General features: G+C 36.0%; 1 protein-coding gene across 3 annotated transcripts in view; it reads right to left on the bottom strand.

Moving 5' to 3' along the window:
- MBOAT2 (membrane bound O-acyltransferase domain containing 2) overlaps positions 1 to 19,556 on the bottom strand; it is a 226,859-nt gene that overhangs the window by 32,616 nt on the left and 174,687 nt on the right. For all 3 annotated transcript variants that reach the window (XM_056813330.1, XM_056813328.1, XM_056813329.1), the window contains exon 6: positions 1,918 to 1,972. In XM_056813330.1, the coding sequence (XP_056669308.1) occupies positions 1,918 to 1,972 (55 nt within the window). The remainder of the gene's footprint in view (positions 1 to 1,917; positions 1,973 to 19,556) is intronic.

Here is a 19,556-nt window from a genome sequence, read left to right as displayed (position 1 = left end):
GAGCACCTTGCAAAGAGGAATTGTTTTTTGTATTTCTTTCTATCCTCAGAACTTAGCATGGTGCCTGGCACATAGAAGATTGTTTAATAAATGCTAGATTTCCAATTCCAATCCACCTACAAATCCTTTTCTTTTCAGTTCAGTATGAAATATCTAGATAAGAGACTACACAGATTGTCTCCACTTCCTCTCAATCCACTTTATCCTCAAATATTTGAAATTTATAATTTTCCTCCACAACTCTTCTGAAGCTACTCTTTTCAATAATCACCAATGAGCTAACAGCAAAATGTAATGATTTTTTTTAGCATTCATCCTGTTTTACTTATCCACAGAAGACCCTGTTGATCACTTCCCTGCTCACCATAAATCACATTCTATATACTATATTAAGCCTTAAAAAGAATTACCCACACCATGTAGTTTATTTTTAGTCCATTTTATGGATTTTTAAAACGAGGTTGAGAAAGTTTAAATAATTTCTTCATAGTCACAGGGCTAGTAAGTGCTGGAATAAGGATTTGAACACAGGATTCTTGAATCCAAGTTTCGTGAGTTTTTTCCCCCACACCCAGTTTCATCCCTTCTTGGGCATTCTCTCACTCTCTCATTCTCAGCTATAGGGACACTTCATTTCCTTTTTTTTTTTGTATTGCCACATTTTCCCCTAGGCCCATCCTTGTTCCTCTTCTCTTCATGTCTATACTATCCTTCGGCATTCTCTTTCACTCCAAGAGCTTCAACCTTCTCTTTAGTCCTGACCTCCCTTTTGAACTTGAGGCCCAAATCTCCAATAGTCTAGAGGATAAGGGTGAAGGTAGATTCTATTTGTATCTTTCTTTCTAAATCTGTTCTAATTTCTCTAGTTATCTGTGAAGTCACCCATTTGCCTGTTTTCTGTGTCTGAAATATGGTTTGTTTTCCCTTACCTCTGCAATCTAATCAGTTAGCAGCACTTGTTGATTTCTCTTCCCCCAAATCTCTCATCTATCATTTCCTCTCTATTCCCACTACCACCAACATCACACAAGTCCTCTAGCTATTGTCTAGACTACTATAATAGCTTCTATCCCCATTCATTCTTTAGGTCTAGCTGATCTTTTAACTATTCTAGAATCATCTTTCCTTGATATATAGATCTGTTTGTCACACACAAGAGCTGAGAAACCCCCAAGAGATCCTGTTTGCCTGTGTGGAAAGTTAAAATCTCTTCTAGGCATTAATGGCCCATAATGATCTGAAGTTCACCTACTTTTCCTATCGTATCTTTCTACTCCTTTGCTTTCTTCCCACCCCAATCCTTCTACCAAAATATCTTGCATGTTCTGGCCTCTTTGCTTTTACTGACATTGTTCCCTCTCCTAGAAATATTCTTTTCACCTAATAAATTACTACTTATTTTTAAAAACCAAATTCAAGTGCCTTTCTCCCTTTCCCAACAAGACATCCATCTCTATCCCTGAGAACTGATAATCACCCTGTCCTTCAGACCTCCCATAACACAGTTGGTTCTGCAATTCTCAAGTGAATTAATACAATTAATATTGCATGTTATCATAAGGTGGTTTACTATTTTACTCCCTACTGTGACATCCATGATGGCAGGAACTATGTTTTATCTAAATCCAGAATCTAGTACAATATTCTGAAGACATTTAATATTTGTAAGGTGAATGCTAAATGAATCAAAACAGGAAATATATCTTTTTTACTTATGAGGGGAATTCATTTTTATTTTTTTGAATTGTCACATATAATATAACGATAACATTCTTTCTCCTCTCCCACACTACATAATGAACATGCCAATTAAGAGATGAGACATCAATATGAAACTCTAAAAATATTATTAACTTTGAAAGATTGTTGAACACAAAAAACCAAGAGACTAAGAATTAGATACTATAAAGAACATACCTTACAGCTAAACCTCTCTGTGATGGGGTTAGTTCTTCTTCTTTTCGAAACATACCTATAAAGCAAAAATAAACTACTTCATAAATGATATTTTTAAGCGATACATAGCATCTGATCCTAGAACTGGAAAGGAACTTCATGGAGTTGGTGTGCATCATTTAATGGAAAAGTAAACTGTTGCTTAGAGTCAAAATGATTTGTCCCAAAGTACAAAGCATCCCTTATCATGATCCGAGCTGGAGGCAGAGTCTAGGATTTCTTCCAATATTTTCTATTTTGCCACACCACCTCCTTTAGGAATACTATTATTCTTCATAAACAAACATCAATTATAACCAATGCTACAGTGAAATTTATAGCAGCATTTTTCCCTCCATATGTTTGAACAGTATCACCAGTGACCTAGAAATACCATTACTTTTTATATAGGAAAACCTAGTAATCTCAGATTTATAAGAAATTAATAATCATGGAGAATTGAAGCCCCTAATGTGCAAGTCTCTAAAAAGAGCTAATTGCTAATGAATAAATATAAATAATCCCCAAAAAGATTCACTTGATTGTTTATGTGAAGTTATTAGAGTCTGTAACAAAAGCTATATAACCATGAAAAATAAGTGGCTTTTACTTCAATAGATTACTGAACTCATTGCTGTAGGTACTTATTCCAGGGATGCAGATCATAACATATTGCCTTCTTTTTCTGTGTGACTTTTGACATTGTCCTGTAATCCTCCCTTAAGGGTTAATCCAATGGAAAGGAGTCTGTCTCTAAATTTCAACATATTATAGATACCAAAGGATCAGACTGTATTCCTACTGGCCATTCCTTTGACATGAGCAAGTCACCTCCTTTTCTGCTAATACATCTCTGATAACATTCTTTATACTATTTCTATTGTCCAGTTTTTCATTGGCAATAGATTGCAGGGTATTCACAGGTATCATTTGCCTCTCCAAGGCCCTGGAGTATTCTTTCACAACCCTTTGGAGACCATAATGTTCCATGACTTGTAGCCATACAACCCCAGGAGAAAAACAGAATTAAAAAGATGCAGCTTTGTCTTAGAGAAAACCTGGGACCATTAAAAGAATTTTGAAATTTTCAAAAGCCATTTGACTTTCTCTTCTCCTCATTACTTTATGGGCCCTACTACATCAGCTTCAACTTCTGTCTAAAATACACACCACTGCAAAGAGCTTTACAGGCTGTCATTCAACTGCAAACCACTGTCTGGACAGCAGGTATTTTTCATTGCCTTGGTTTTCCCTTTGTATGTTACTGATTATGTCAAACTCTTTTGAGGCATTATATATTTCATCCAGAAATCGCTGCCATCTTCCAGGACTTGACATAACTAGCACAATGTCATCCTCTATAAGGAGCATCTGGTGGATCTAACCTTCGACTGGGACCTTATTACAGAACTCCTCCAGGACAATAGCAAACACACCTTTTGATGAGCAAATATCTTTCTGTTTTATATCTCAACAGAAATTAATGGTTAAAGGATCATGGAAAAGAAGTTATTCTTGTGACTTTTCAGAGAATCTTGTACAATTTTCACATATGCCTGGGAAATATTTTGTTGGAAGATAGCCTTTAGGATGGCATTTCACTCTAATGAATCAAAAACTTTTGTTTTTGTCAAACTGCATTCTCTGAATCCTTCAGTCAATTGTTTGTTAGATGATAAAAATGTGAAATGCAATAGGATCAAATTTTTTGAGCTAGAATGGGTCTTAGATGCCCTTTAGTCCAAATAAAACCCAGAAGTGAAACAACTTGTACAAGACCAAATACAGTAAACAGCTGAATGTTGATTACAAGAAAGGACTCAAAATAAAGTATTCCAAAACTCATCTACACCGAGGCTTGTAAATCTGCCTCTTCTCAATTAATAACCCCAACATAAAAGATGTACTCGGTGCATATGTAGAATATTTTTATACAAATTCCCATATAAATGGGAAAGTAAATACATGAGTTAATAGTTATTGGAATTTTCTCAGTTGCCTTTTTAAAAACAATAATAATATTTGAGATATTTTTCCTCTCTTGGTAATTTCCTCTTACCTTCAGAATTGATTCTTCAATGTACTTAAAACCATGATGTTCCCTTCTCTACCTGGACATCCTCTGCCTATATTTGGTCTAGATGTGCTCATCCCCCTCCAATTTGTGGCATGTCTTCCACACTACCCAATATTCCCACTTCTCCTTCCAGTCACTTTAACACTGTCTTCTTTTCTTTAAATACATGAGGCAGAATCAGTGCCTGCCAATTCTTGCCAGGTCAGAGGAGCAGGATGAAGACATAGATATTGCTATAAGGGATTTTTGAGCCTGCCAGACTGTTTATATTCAGTGTGGTGGTCTTATAGAATTGTTTAGGGGTAGAGACACAGAATGAGAATTCTAATTATTGACATTCCATGGGGTTGAGTCATCTGGTTTTTATTTTGTTATGGGGATTCTGCCTTATATTGTGAATTCAGCTATAAATTACTCTATATCTGACATGATTTCTTTTAGGCTTAGACATTGTAAAGGTTTTAAGAAAACAGCTCCTCTGACATCTTCCAGGTTACATGATATGGCCTACATTTTTTAAGGAGCAGCAAGGGCTAGTACCCAAAGGCCAGTCCTAGAATCCAGAAAACCTGGGGTCAAGTCACAGTTATGATATACAAAGCATCTGGTCACAGGCAAGTCACTTATACTGGTATATCCCTGATGATTCTCAAATACCAACTGCTTACTGCTTATCTGTATTGCTAGAGAGATTTTCAATTTAAGGTGGTTTTTTAAAAAATCAATGAAAACAATTCTGAACCAAAAAAATTATTTGATTTTATCATTCCTTTGTAATGTACTAGCTATAATAGCAAAATTTCCTCTAAATGTTAATATTATTCTTTCTTTCTTTCTTTGTCCTAAACACTGATGATAAAAATCACATCACAAAATCAAGATAAACTATCTTTCCAACCCAATAAGCATTTATTTAGCACCTACTATGAGTACTGGGCAGCTAAGTGGCACAATAGAGTGCCAGCCTGGAATCAGGAAGACTCATCTTGTAAAAATGGAGATTTGAACCCCAGACTTCAATCCACAGAAGTCCTTGGCAGTTCCCAGAATTCCCTATAATATCACCTGAATTCCCACTTGGGCTGAGAACAAAATTTGTATTTAAACTGACTGTACCGCCTACTTGCTCGCTCCATTTCCGCTTCTAGGCTCACCCGTCTCTCTAGCAGGCAGGCAAAATGTAGTGAGTAGGTTACACGTGCTTTTCTTGTTTTGTATTTCTTTATCCTTGGTTTCTAATAATATTTAACAAACCTCTAAAATATAATACTTTTAGTAGAAAAGCTAATTTAACTGTTACAGTCTTACTGAGTTTAAATCTAGCCTCAGACACTTACTATCTGTGTGACTCTGGGCAAGTCACTTAACCCTCATCTATTAAATGAGCTAGAGAAGAAAATGGCAAACCAATACAGTTTCTTTACCAAGAAAATCCCAAAAGGGTTTATGAAGTCAGACACAAATGAAAAACAATTGAACGTCATCTACTATGTGTACTAAGGATAAAAAAAAAAAAGACAGCTCTTATCTTCAATAAGTTAACATTCAATGTCCCTCTTTTAAGTTTTAAAAATCTAACAGTATTATCAGCTGTAAAAACATCATTCATACTAGTTTCACTGATGATATTACTATAGGTACACCTTGCTGAAATACAGATGGTAGTCTCCTGGATTAGTTGACTAATTCCTTTACCATCTTCACTCTATTTGCTAAGTAACTGCATTAGTATGTAGATTAGTAAGTACTCTACTACCAAAATGGATAGTTAAAACATCAGGTTATTAGTGTTACTGAAAGTACTTTGGAAGAATTCTTAAACTAATCACAGAAAAACACACAAGAAGCCACATTTTGAAGGAAATGCAGTTGTACTTATAAGCACTTTGCAAGATGCTACTGGAATAACATTGCTTTAAGATCATTTAAAAATATAATTGAAGGAGTAATTTTTTCATGTTTTAGAACAACTTAATCTAATACTCAAATCCAGTACTGTCTTTCAAAAAAACCCTCTCTGGTAACACCAGAGGTTTCAGAGTTTGTAAGAAGCCCATTTTTGCTTTTTCTTTTGGGGCCATGAACAAATATAAGTACTTCTAGCAAAGTTTAAAATCCTTTACTGAAACTTCCGGGTAAGCATGGTGGCAGTTTAGACGCAAGATGCTTCCTCTCCTCAGCACCCACCAATATAGACTACCTCAAAAGACCAAAATAAAACCAAAAAAACCCCCCAAATTCATCAGAACGAAGGGACTCTACAGTAAGGCACAGCATTGAAGGTACATGGGATTTGGGCATTTCCACACTATAAGGAGGTAAAAAAGCTCCCACCCAAATGTGAGCTGATCTACCCTACCCCATTCCACCTATGGAACCAGAGTCAGAGCCAGTGCACGCCAGAATCAGTGAGTGAGCAAGGGACACCTCTAGAGTCAGAAAGGGTGGCACCTCTAGGTCCTTGGGAGCTGACTAATACCACCAAAGAACTACCCCTGAGAGCAGATAAACATGAAACCCTGGCAGGCTAGGGAGCGCAGACTGTGGATGTTCTGAGGAAAGTAATGCATAGAAGGACAAGGAATAGCTGAAGTTGCAGAGATTCGAGAGATTGCCTCAGGCAAAATTCTTGCTCCTTAACTCCATACACAGAGAGCCTGCCCATCTCATGCAGATTTCTAACTAAAAAGGAAAGGAAAAACTTCCACAGTGATGGCAAATTGTTCCAGGACCTTCAACCTCCCTCCACCAAAAAAAAAAAGAAAGAAAAAGGCATTGACCCTTGAAAATTTTTATGGAGGAAAAACCTAGGCTACAGAGGAAATACAGGAGGGAATTCAAATAAACCAAAAACCTTCCACAAAATGGAAATTGTCCACAATTGAAGAATTTAAATTGGAGTTTATCAAAAAAGATGGAAGCCTTCTGGCAAGAAAAGTGGGAAGTGGTTCAAAGAGAAAATAACAGCCTGAAGGACAAGAACTCCCAATTGGAGAAAAAGCTGGATGCTACGAAAAGCAGGAGAGACCAAACCGAAAAGGAAAATCAAAAGATTATAGATGACAATCAGTCCTTAAAGACCAGAATTAGGCAACTGGAAGACAATGATCTTGCAAAAGAAACAGAATTAATAAAGCAAAGTGAAAAGACTGACAAAATAGAAGAAAACATAAAACATCTCACTGACAAAGTGACAGATCAGGAAAACAGGTCATAATGAGACAATTTGGGAATCATTGGCCTACCTGAAAAGCCAGAAATAAACAGAAATCTTCACATCATACTACAAGAAATCCAAGAAAACTGCACTGATGTTCTTGAACAAGGGGGGAAAATAGACATTGAGAGAATTCATAGAATACCCTCTACACTAAATCCTCAAAAGACAACAATCAGGAATCTAATTGCCAAATTCCAGAGCTTTCAAGCTAAGGAGAAAATCCTACAAGAAGCCAATAAGAGACAATTCAGATACCAAGGAACACCAATCAGGATCACACAAGACCTGGCAGCTTCCACACTAAAGAACTGCAAGGCCTTGAACATGAAATTCAGAAAGGCAAGAGAAGTGGGTCTTTAACCAAGGATCACCTATCCATCAAAACTGACTATATATTTCCAGGGGAAGTATTCAACAAAATAGAAGATTTCCAAGTATTCGTAAAGAAAAGACCAGAACTAAGTGGAAAGTTTGATATCCAAACACAAAGATCAAGAGAAACTTGAAAAGGTAAATAAGAAAGAGAGGGAAAAGGGGAAAAATGTTTTTTATTCAAACTCTCTTCTTTAAGGGCTACAATTAGATCAAATTATATATATATATATATATATATATATGTAGAGAGAGAGAGAGAGAGATACTAATATATAGGGAAATGTTATTTGTAACTCTTAAAATTATATTCATTATTATAGTAATTAAAAGAATCATTCACAGGAAGAGACTGGGGCATTAAGGGCTATAAGATAATATGCAAAAAAAAAAAGAAAAAGGGAGGAGGCAATCAAAGATGGCACCAAGAGATACTTGAGGAAATAAAATGAATAGGAAAATCTTTATCACACAAAGATACACATGGGAAGGGGAGGGGAAGAATACTCTTATAAGAAGGAGAGGAAGAGAGTGCTAATAGGTAATATTTAAACCTTACTCTCAGTGAAATCAATTCTGAGAGGGAAGAGCATCTTGAGCATTTATCTTATCCTACAGGGTAAGTGAGAAGGGAAAACTAAGGCGGGTAAGGGGGAGGGAGTACAAAAAGGGAGAGAAAGAGAGGGGGGAGAGAACTTAACAGACTCTAAAAAAACAAGAAGGGAACAAAAAAGGGAGGGGCCAGAAAGGGAAGCATATTAAGGGAGGGGATTAGGGAAATTGATTAAAAGTAAACCACTGGTTTAAAAGGATGTAGTAAAAAATAAAGGACAGAACTAGGAGAAGATATCAAAATGTTAGGGAATACACAAGTGACAATCATAACCTTAAGTGTGAATGGGATGAACTCAACCATAAAACAAAAACAAATAGGAGAGTGGATTAGAATCAAAAATCCTACCATATGTTGTCTACAAGAAGCACACCTGAGTCAAGTAGATACTCAAAAGGTTAGAATTAAAGGTTGGAGCAAAACCTATTGGGCCTCAACTGATAGAAAGAAGGCAGGAGTTGCCATCATGATATCTGACAAAGCCAAAGTAAAAATAGATCTGATTAAAAGGGATAGGGAAGGTAAATACATCCTGATAAAAGGGAGTATAGGCAATGAGGAAATATCAGTAATCAACATGTATGCACCAAATGGTATAGCATCATCCAAATTTCTAATGGAGAAACTAGTGGAATTGAAAGAGGAAATAGATAATAAAACTATACTAGTTGGAGACCTGAACCTACCACTATCAAATTTAGATAAATCAAATAAAAAAATAAATAAGAGGTAAAAATATGACTGAAATCTTGGAAAAATTAAAATTAATAGATATATGGAGAAAAATAAATAGGGACAAAAAGGAATATACTTTCTTTTCAGCAGTACATGGTACATTCACAAAGATTGACCATTCACTAGGTCATAAAAACATAGCAAACAAATGCAGAAAAGCAGAAATAATAAATACAGCTTTTTTCAGGTCACAATGCAATAAAAATAATGATCAGTAAGGGTACATGGAGAGCCAAATCAAAATTGAATTGGAAATTAAATAATGTGATTCTCCAAAATCTGTTTGAGAACAAATAATAGAAACAATTACTAATTTCATTGAAGAAAATGACAAGGATGAGACATCCTTTCAAAATCTATGGGATGCAGCAAAAGCAGTACTCAGGGTAAAATTTATATCCTTGAGTTCATATATTAACAAATTAGGGAGGGCAGAAGACAATGAATTGGACTTGCAAATCAAAAAAACATGAAAGCAAACAAATTAAAAATCCCCAGAAGAAAACTAAATTAAAGATCCTAAAAATTAAGAGAGAAATTAATAAAATCAAAAGTGAAATAACTATTGAACTAATAAATAAGACTAGAAGCTGGTATTTGAAAAAAAGTAGACACAGTCTTGGTCAATCTAATAAAAAAAAGGAAAAAGAAAATGAAGTTAAAAGTATCATAGATGAAAAGGGAGAGCTCACCATCAATGAAGAGGAAATTAAGGCAACCATTAAAAACTATTTTGCCCAATTATATGGCAATAAATATGCCAATCTAGGTGATATGGATGAATATTTACAAAAATATAAATTGCCTAGATTAACAGAAGAAGAAATAGAATTCTTAAATAATCCCATATCAGAAAAAGAAGTTGAACAAGCCATCAAAGAACTCCCTAAGAAAAAATCTCCAGGGCCTGATGAATTCAGAATTGAATTCTATCAAAAATTCAAAGAAAAGCTAATCCCAATATTATACAAACTATTTGGCATAATAAGCAAAGAGGGAGTTCTACTAAATTCCTTTTATGACACAAATATGGTACTGATTCCAAAGTCAGGCAGGTCAAAAACAAAGAAAGAAAATTATAGACCAATCTCCTTAATGAGCATAGATGCAAAAATCTTAAATAGGATACTAGCAAAAAGACTTCAGCAAGTCTTCATGAAGGTTATTCACTATGATCAGGTGGGATTTATACCAGGAATGCAAGGAGGGTTCAATATTAGGAAAACCATCCACATAATTGACCATATCAACAAGCAAACCAACAAAAAGCACATGATTATCTCAATAGATGCAGAAAAAGCCTTTGACAAAATACAACACTCATTCCTATTGAATACACTAGAAAGTATAGGCATAGAAGGGTCTTTCCTAAAACTAATAAACAGTGTTTATCTAAAACCATCAGCCAACATCATCTACAATGGGGATAAACTAGATACATTCCCAATAAGATCAGGAGGGAAACAAGGATGCCTATTATCACCACTATTATTTTACAGTGTACTAGAAACAGTAGCAGTAGCAATTAAAGAAAAAGAAATTGAAGGTATTAAAATTGGCAATGAGGAGACCAAGCTATCACTCTTTGTGCATGATATGATGGTCTACTTAAAGAATCCTAGAAAATCAACTAAAAAGCTAGTGGAAATAATCAACAACTTTAGCAAAGTTGCAGGATATGAAATAAACCCACATAAGTTATCAGCATTTCTATATATCTCCAACAAATCTCAGCAGCAAGAATTAGAAAGAGAAATTCCACTTAAAATCACCCTCGACAATATAAAATACTTAGGAATCTATCTGCCGAGACAAACACAGGAACTATATGAACACAACTACAAAACACTTTCCACACAATTAAAACTAGATCTAAACAATTGGAAAAACATTAACTGCTCATGGGTAGGATGAGCTAATATAATAAAAATGACTATCCTACCCAAACTTATTTACTTATGCCATACCCATTGAACTACCAAAAAACTTTTTTACTGAATTAGAAAAAATCATAACAAAGTTCATTTGGAAGAACAAATGATCAAGGATATCCAGAGAAATATTGAAAAAAAAAATGCAAAGGAAGGTGCCCTTGCAGTCCCAGATCTCAAACTAAACTATAAGGCAGTGGTCATCAAAACAATACAGTATTGACTAAGAGACAGAAGGGAGGATCAGTGGAATAGACTTGGGGCAAGTGACCTCAGCAAGACAGTATATGATAAACCCAAAGATCCCAGCTTTTGGGACAAAAATCCACTATTTAATAAAAACTGCTGGGAAAATTGGAAGACAGTGCGGGAGAGATTAGGTTTGGATCAACACCTCACACTCTACACCAAGATAAATTCAGAATGGGTTAATGAATTGAACATAAAGAAGGAAACTATAAGTAAACTATGTGAACACAGAATAGTATACTTGTCAGACCTTTGGGAAAGAAAAGATTTTAAAACCAAACAAGACTTAGAAAGAGTCACAAAATGCAAAATAAATAATTTTGATTACATCAAATTGAAAAGGTTTTGTACAAACAAAACCAATGTAACCAAAATTAGAAGGAAAGCAACAAATTGGGAAATAATCTTCATAAAAACCTCTGACAAAAGTCTAATTACTCAAATTTATATAGAACTAAATCAATTGTACAAACAATCAAGCCATTCTCCAATTGATAAATGGGCAAGGGACATGAATAGGCAATTTTCAGTCAAGGAAACCAAAACTATTAATAACCACATGAAAAAGTATTCTAAATCTCTTCTAATCAGAGAGATGCAAATCAAAACAATTCTGAGGTACCACCTCACACCTAGCTGATTGGCTAACACGACGGCAAGGGAAAGTAATGAATGCCGGAAGGGATGTGGCAAAGTGGGGACACTAATTCATTGCTGGTGGAGTTGTGAATTGATCCAACCATTCTGGAGGGCAATTTGGAACTATGCCCAAATGGTGCTAAAAGACTGTCTGCCCTTTGATCCATTCATAGCACTGCTGGGTTTGTACCCCACAGAGATAATAAGGAAAAAGACTTGTACAAGAATATTCATAGCCATGCTGTTTGTGGTGGCAAAATATTGGAAAATGAGGGGATGCCCATCAATTGGAGAATGGCTGAACAAATTATGGTATATGTTGGTGATGGAATACTATAGTGCTGAAAGGAATAATAAACTGGAGGAATTCCATGTGAACTGAAATGACCTCCAGGAATTGATGCAGAGTGAAAGGAGCAGAACCAGGAGAACCATGTACACAGAAATTGATACACTGTGGTACAATTGAATGTAATGGACATTAGTGGCATTGCAGTGTTCTTGAAAAACTTGGAAGGAACTATGAGAAAAAATGTTATACACATTCAGAGGAAAAACTGTGGGAGTAGAAACAGAAGAAAAACAACTGCTTGATCACATGGGTCGAGGGGATATGGCTGGGGATGTAGACTCTAAATGAACATCCTGATGCAAACACCAACAACATGGAAATAGGTTCTGATCAAGGACACATGTAATACCCAGTCAAATTGTGCGTGGGCTATGGGAAGGGTGGGGATAGGGGAGGGAGGAATAGAATACGATTCTTGTTAGCAAGGAATATTGTTTTAAATTTACTAAATAAACATTAAAAAAATAAAATCCTTCACTGACAATTATTAAGTGAATGACTTCAAGCAAATCTCTTTAATGATAATTGTTCACATTTATATAGCACTTTTAGGTTGCAGCTACCATATATTGTCAGTGATATTATTCTCCTTTTTACATATTAAAAAAAATAGCCTGTGACTTTTCCGAGGAAACAATGATAATAATTAATCATATAAACATATAATAAGCTTGAATCTCCAATTACTTTTCAGACAACTCAAGCCGGATGTCCAGCAGACATCTTAAACTAAATATATCCAAAACAGAATACATTATCTTTTCCCTAAACCCTTCTTTCCTACAACCTTCCCTTTTATCACTCAATTACTCAGATCTGAAATCTAGGAGTTGTCTTGGATTTCTCATTTTCCCTCATACCTCCCCCCTCCCCCCACCACTTCCAAGCTATTTGTCAATTAAACTGTTACAACATCTTTCAAATATGCTCCCTTCTATCTTCTGACAGTGCTACCCCTCTGAAACAGACCTATATCATGTCATACCTGAGTCTGTCTTAAGACTCTCACCACTCTAATTCATCCTCCATTTAGCCACTAAAGTGATTTTCCTAAAGTTCAGTTCATATTGTGTCACCACACACACACACACACACAGAATATTTGCCACACTTCTGCATGTAACAAATAGAACTCAGGTTTAGAAAGTGCTTACAGGGTGGTGAGAAAAGTGATTTATAAACTCAAGTTCTAGACAAATGAGTTCTGTTTATTTTAACAGTGAAATTATTTTCTGACCATCCTTAAAAGAAGCTTTGTTTAAAATAAATAGTGTGATAAAGATCTGTAGATATGTTTACTTTTGCTGTTCTATGACACTATTTGTCAGCCCTAATGAATGACAAATCCTGGACCCTAGGTGCCGTGCAATGTGCTGAGAACACAGGTACAAAAGGGAGCAGTCCCAGTCCTCAAGCAGCTTCCACTCTAATGGTGGATCTACACAGCAGATCCTCTGGCCAGGGATTCTGGCTCTGGAAAGCACCAGGGAAGGGACAGCTAAACGGCACTCGCTTTCCAGAAGCCAGGGCAGAGGGGCAGATGAGAAATGGAGCACCACGGCTGGAGTCCCAAAGATCCAAGTTCAGATTTGGCCTGAAGACATACACTAGCTGTGGGACCCTGGTTGGATCCTTTCTGTGCCTACTTCCTCATCTGTAAAATGGGGACAATTCTAGTAATATTATCATAATACCTGTTAATGATAGATCATAATAATAAAATAGAAAGATATTTGTAAAGCACTTTGCAAATCTTAAAATGCTATATAAATATTGGCTTTTCCTATGATTGTTAATATTTGATTTTATTACTATGCTGGGAGCATCAGGTGGGAAGTGGCTAGGTGGGATGGGGTGGGGTGGGGTGAGTATGGGTGGGTGGGGTCTGGGCCTAGGAACTAGATGCAGCTAAGTGAACATGCCCTCACTCCCTGGGCAAGGCAATTCAGTCCCCAAAGTAGAATTCCTAATTCTTAAGAGACAAGAAATAGATGGTAACTGGCTGGTGGGGGCACTACCTCATCCAGGAACTTTCATTAGCACTATCTCCTCCCGTCCTCAGCCTCAGCCTCTCCAATTCTACGGGCCACTTCCCTGCTGCCAAGAGACATGCCCCAGCAGAGCCCATCCTAAAGGAGCTTTGTTCTGTCCTCTTCTCTTGCCTCTTTCCTTCCTTTCTGTCCCAGGCTCCAATTCTCCTCCTACTTTTCCCCTGCCCTCCTCTCCCCTCTTCCTAACCCATGTTCAAATCTTATTACTTCTATTGCCATAACACCTCTGGCACCTGTCCCCTGGCCTTTCCTACAAGGTTGCTGCCTGTGTTCAGGTCCTCAGCTCTTGCCCAGACAATTGTAATAGTCTCGAGGGTGAGCACATACTCCTATTTCCACTATCTCTGCCCCAATCCGCCTTCCAAAAGGCCACAACTCCTCTGCACAAAAGTCTTTGCAGTGGCTCCCTACTGTTGCTAACATGAAATACACATTCTGCAGACGGGCATTTAATGCTCTTTCTAATGTATTTTTCAAACGTACTATTACTTCTCTTTTTCTAGTCTATGAATCAACCAGACTGCAATGCTTGCTGGTCATAAGACCACATGTAGAGAGCTGGAACAGACCCAAGAGGCTATCTAGTCCAATCCTTATATTTTGCAGAAAAGGAAACTGAGGTCTAGGGTGGTTGAGCTACCTAAGGCCACATGGGTAATGACAGAGGCAGGTAACTCTGAATTCTATCTCCTACCTCTGTTTATTTGACATTTTGACAATTTATTTGACAAATAATATTGACATATTATTTGATCCCATGCCTGGAATCCCCGCTTCTCATCTTCATTTGTCAAAATCTTTAGCTTTCTTCAAGGCTTTGTGTAAGGACTTTTACTCCAGTAAAGCCTTTCCTGGGTCCTTTCTCTTAAGGCTCTTTCTCTACTCAGAGTCCCTTAAATTTACTTATCTATTAATTCAATCACCAACAGAATATCTCTCCCTGAAGGCAGGAATTGTTTTATTTCATTTCTTGAAAACCTCAGGTACTCTATATAGAGTAGTTTAATGTTTATTGAATTGATTTACTGGCTCAAGAAACACTGATTAACATACTTCTGGGTAGCAATACAAGAAACAGCCAGAGCAGCAGTTGTATATAACTGTCAAACAGGGTTCAGAATGACTAGAAATGGAAAATGGCAAAAAAAAAATTGCCAGGCCTTTTGGTTGTACATGATCCAGTCAATGATTAAAATCCAGAAGAATTAACTCATGAACAATTGTTGAATTTTATCAAACAAAATAAACTGTGGATATTTTAGATATATATATATATTTTTTTTTGAAATGTTTAACTTTTATGAAGCTTCTTTATTTTGTTGCCTAGTACATTTCCTCCCCACCAAAAAGAAATCCAAGAATTTTTATTTCCTTCATAGTCATTTATGCTATGAATTTGTAGAGTCCTTGCCAATGGTTTTCATAAAATGTTCTTCTCTGGGTGGAGAAACCTGATATTTTAGATGAACTTTGATGATTTTTTCTTTAGCTTCCTTCTGTTTCTGATCATTTTCTTTCACTTCAGGAAGTTCTCTCTGCTCTTAAGAGTGCTTATGCTTAATATGTTGAATTCCCACATTAACTCTTTTGAATGGAATCTTGCCCTTAACCAGTATGCTTAACAATGCCTATAGCATGTTGAGTAACATTACAGGTACATTCAATCTTTCCATGGTAACATTTCGGAGCATTCCTGGCTGAACTGTGCCAATATACTTGATATCCATTCACATATATGGAGCCAAAAGGATAGCACCATGTTTTCTAAAGGATCTCAAAAACATTTATCATATCCTCCTCCTTTTTCCTTTTATATTTCTCATTCTGTCAACTTAATAGGAGATGGTGAAGTCAGCAGAAAAGAAGAAAAGCCTAGTATGCTCTAATTAAAAAGGAAAACAACAAGAGAAGAGTACAAACATGGAACACTACTGATAGAAAATTCATTTTGTGAAAAACAAGCATTTATGATTTTATAATACATTTATCGAAAAATTGCATTTTGCACTGCAACCTCACGAGACTTTCTCTTTTCACACAATTTCCCTGAAAGGAGACAATCACAAAACCTGGTACCAGAACATAATTGTATAGTGCAAATAAGATTTTGCATGATGCTCTGATAAGAATAATTAATCCAAAAAATGTTTTTCCTTTTCAGTTATACATTTGAGTGTTTGCCTTGATAAAATAAAATTCACTTAAGAACTTCACAACATCTTTATAAATATGAAGACTCAACACCTTTGGACTACTGAGAGTTAAAAATGTGCACATTTTGATTAGGGCTTTTGGCTTTAAAAATCTTTCTATTACAAATATTAATACTATGGAAATAGTTTTTGAACAATGATACATGTATAACCCAGTGGAATTGCTTGTCAGCTCTAGGAGGGGGGAGAAAAGCAGGGAGGGAAGGAACATAAATCATGTAACCATGGAAAAATATTCTAAATAAATAAACTAATTATTAAGAAAGGAAAAAAGTACATATTTTATTGGCTTCTGAATATATTTATGAATGCTTCATACCAGAATGCCACTAAGAAAACAAATACATGAACCATTGCCAAAATGAATATATCAGAACACTCATTTAATTCTAACATTTTAAAAACACACACTATACGTAAGGTACTGTACAAGCTATTTCAGGGAATAGAGAAATAAGACATATCATTCAAGGAGCTTTTAGTACAGAGAAAACAAATACTCATGTAAATCTAAAATAAAAAACACAGCACATGAGATGCAGTAAATAAAATGGGAATTTAGATATTTATAGAAATACCAAAATTTAATTCTTGCTCCAGTATTTTAAAAAAATGATTTTAAAAGGGCTTTTGAATCTAATAAGGAATCTACTTCACGATTTCAATGGATGTATGACTTTTTTTTCAATATAGGGTCTCCCTTCATGTGAATATCACTACCCATCTCTTCCTCCTATTGCTATATGACTCTCATGTACATCCTCTGGTGATGGAGGTCGGGCCTTCCTCTAAGATTCAAAGACCTTCCCCTAAGTACTACATGGACATTAGTAGATTATGTGGGTTCTCTACCTGTTATCACTTGCTCTCACTACATGACTAGCTCAACTCTTTTATACTCACATTTCTCTAATGATGATTTTTTTTCTTTGAAGTTTTAATGTATTTTGTTTTTGTTACAAACATGTCCAGATCACCTCTTACTCTGTGAGAATTCTCTTATGACAAAGGAAAACAATTTTAGCAAAACTAACAATACAGTGACCTCATCTCAAAGTACATATAACATTCCATACCTGTAGCACTGCCTCATAATCAATTTCTAAAGTATTTTTAAATGAATAGGAATCTATTTCCTATCCCTCTCAATACCATTCCCACCCCATTGAGCAAAAGAAAAAAGAAAAACAAATTCCAAGTAATGAATATGCATAGTAAAGCAAAACAAATTCTTTCATTGGCTTTATCTAAAAACATATCTCATTTTGTACTCCAAATCCATCACTTCTGTTAAGTGTGGTTAGCCTGTTTCATCATCAGTCCTTTGGAATCATGATTGGGCATCGTGATGATCATGATTGTTAGAGCTTTCAATGTTGTCTCTGTATGTTCTTGCTGCATAAATTGTTCTCTTGTCTGTTTATTTCATTCTTCTGTTTGTAGAAATCATCAAAATCACTTGATTTTATTATATTGATATCAAAGTAAGAATTGTTCTGGTTCTGCCACTTTGCTTTGCATCAGCTCATTTCATCCTTCCTATGTCTTTTTGAAACCATTTATTTCCTCATTTCTTATACCACAATAAAGCTTCTATCACATTCATATACTAAAATTTGCTTAACCATTACCCAATTGATGGGTATCCTCTTAGTTTCCAGTTGTTTGCCATCACAAAATGAGTTACTAAATATTTTTATACACCTAGGACCCTCTCCTTTTTCCTTGATCTCTTTTGGGTAATAGGTCTAACAGCTGTGAAGATAGGTTAAAGGGTATAATATGGACTGCTTAGTAACCTTTTGTGTATAATACAAATTGTTTTCCAGAATAATTATAACCATTTGCAGGTTCACCAAGAGTAAATCAATGTATCTGTTCCTATAGTCCCTCCAACATTTTTCTTTTTATCATCTTTGCTACCCTGATAGCTATGAAGAGGAACTTCAGAGGTGCTTTAATATGCAATTCTCTAATAAATGATAATTAGAAAAAAATTTCAAATGTCTATTGATAGTCATGATATTCTTTAGAGCAGCTTCTTCCTGTACAATTCTAAGTAGTAATATCTTGAAATATATGCATTATAGTTAAGGGTACCATCTATCTCCCAGTCACTCAGGCTTACAACCTTGGTTGTAACTCCTCACTCTTACTTCCATATTTAATCTGTGGCCAAGGACTGTTGATTTTTACTTTTGTAATTTTTTTGTATAGTTCCCTTTTCTCTCTCTGCCACCCTGCCAAGAGCCCTCATCAGCTCATGCCGGAGCCACAGCAATAGCCCAATGGTGTGTCTCCTTGGGACAAGCCTCTCCCCACAGCTATCAAAGTGTTTATACTAAAGTGAAGGTCTAATCAGGTCATCCTATTATTCAATAAATTACAGCAGCATCTTTCATTCTTCTTATATCTTCCATCCCTCTCCCCACCATCTCTGCACCCCAGGGGCCCTGTGATACAGTGCCACTGGCTCTCTAGCTATTTCTCAAACAAGACACTCTTTCTCCTTATTGGCCATTTTCACTGACAGCCCCCCATGCCTGCAAAGCTCTCTCAGTCTCCATCCCCACCTCCTGGCTTCCTTTAGGTTTCAGTAAAAACCCTATCTTCTACAGGAGGCTTTCTCTGACCCTGCTTAATTTTGAGTCTCTTCTCCTTTTGTTTATTATAAGCTTATCTTGTGTAGAAAATTTTCATAAATAGTTGTTTGTGTATTGTCTCTCTCATTCAATTAAGCCAGAGATTTTTTGCCTTTCTTTGGATCCCCAATGTTTAATAAAATCCCTGGAATGCAATAAGTGATTAATAAATGTTTATTGACTGACTGCCTCATGTTCATCACTAGTCTTTGTAAAAATGGATTGGAATCCAGGACTTCAATACCCACAATCCTTTGCTCCACTTCCCCAACATGCTTTGTAATCTCACGCAATTCTGAGGTGGGCCGAGATCGAGGAAGGATTTAAGCTGATTGCAAAGGCTTTTGTGGTCTCTTTTGGACTTCCGTTTTGGAGCAGAGGCATCTCTTCCATGATGTGAGATTATCTTGTCTAGGCCACTCTGGCCTAGGCACATGTTTCTTATCCTGTCTTTTCTTTAATCCATAACTTTTAATAAACCTCTAAAAATTCTAATACTCCTTGCAGAGAGAAACTAATTTCTACCT

This window comes from Monodelphis domestica, chromosome 1, assembly GCF_027887165.1.
Source record: "Monodelphis domestica isolate mMonDom1 chromosome 1, mMonDom1.pri, whole genome shotgun sequence".
In the NCBI taxonomy this organism is placed as follows: domain Eukaryota; kingdom Metazoa; phylum Chordata; class Mammalia; order Didelphimorphia; family Didelphidae; genus Monodelphis; species Monodelphis domestica.
The sequence above is the reverse complement of the archived record's forward strand: the minus strand, read 5'-3'. Positions and strand labels throughout refer to the sequence as shown.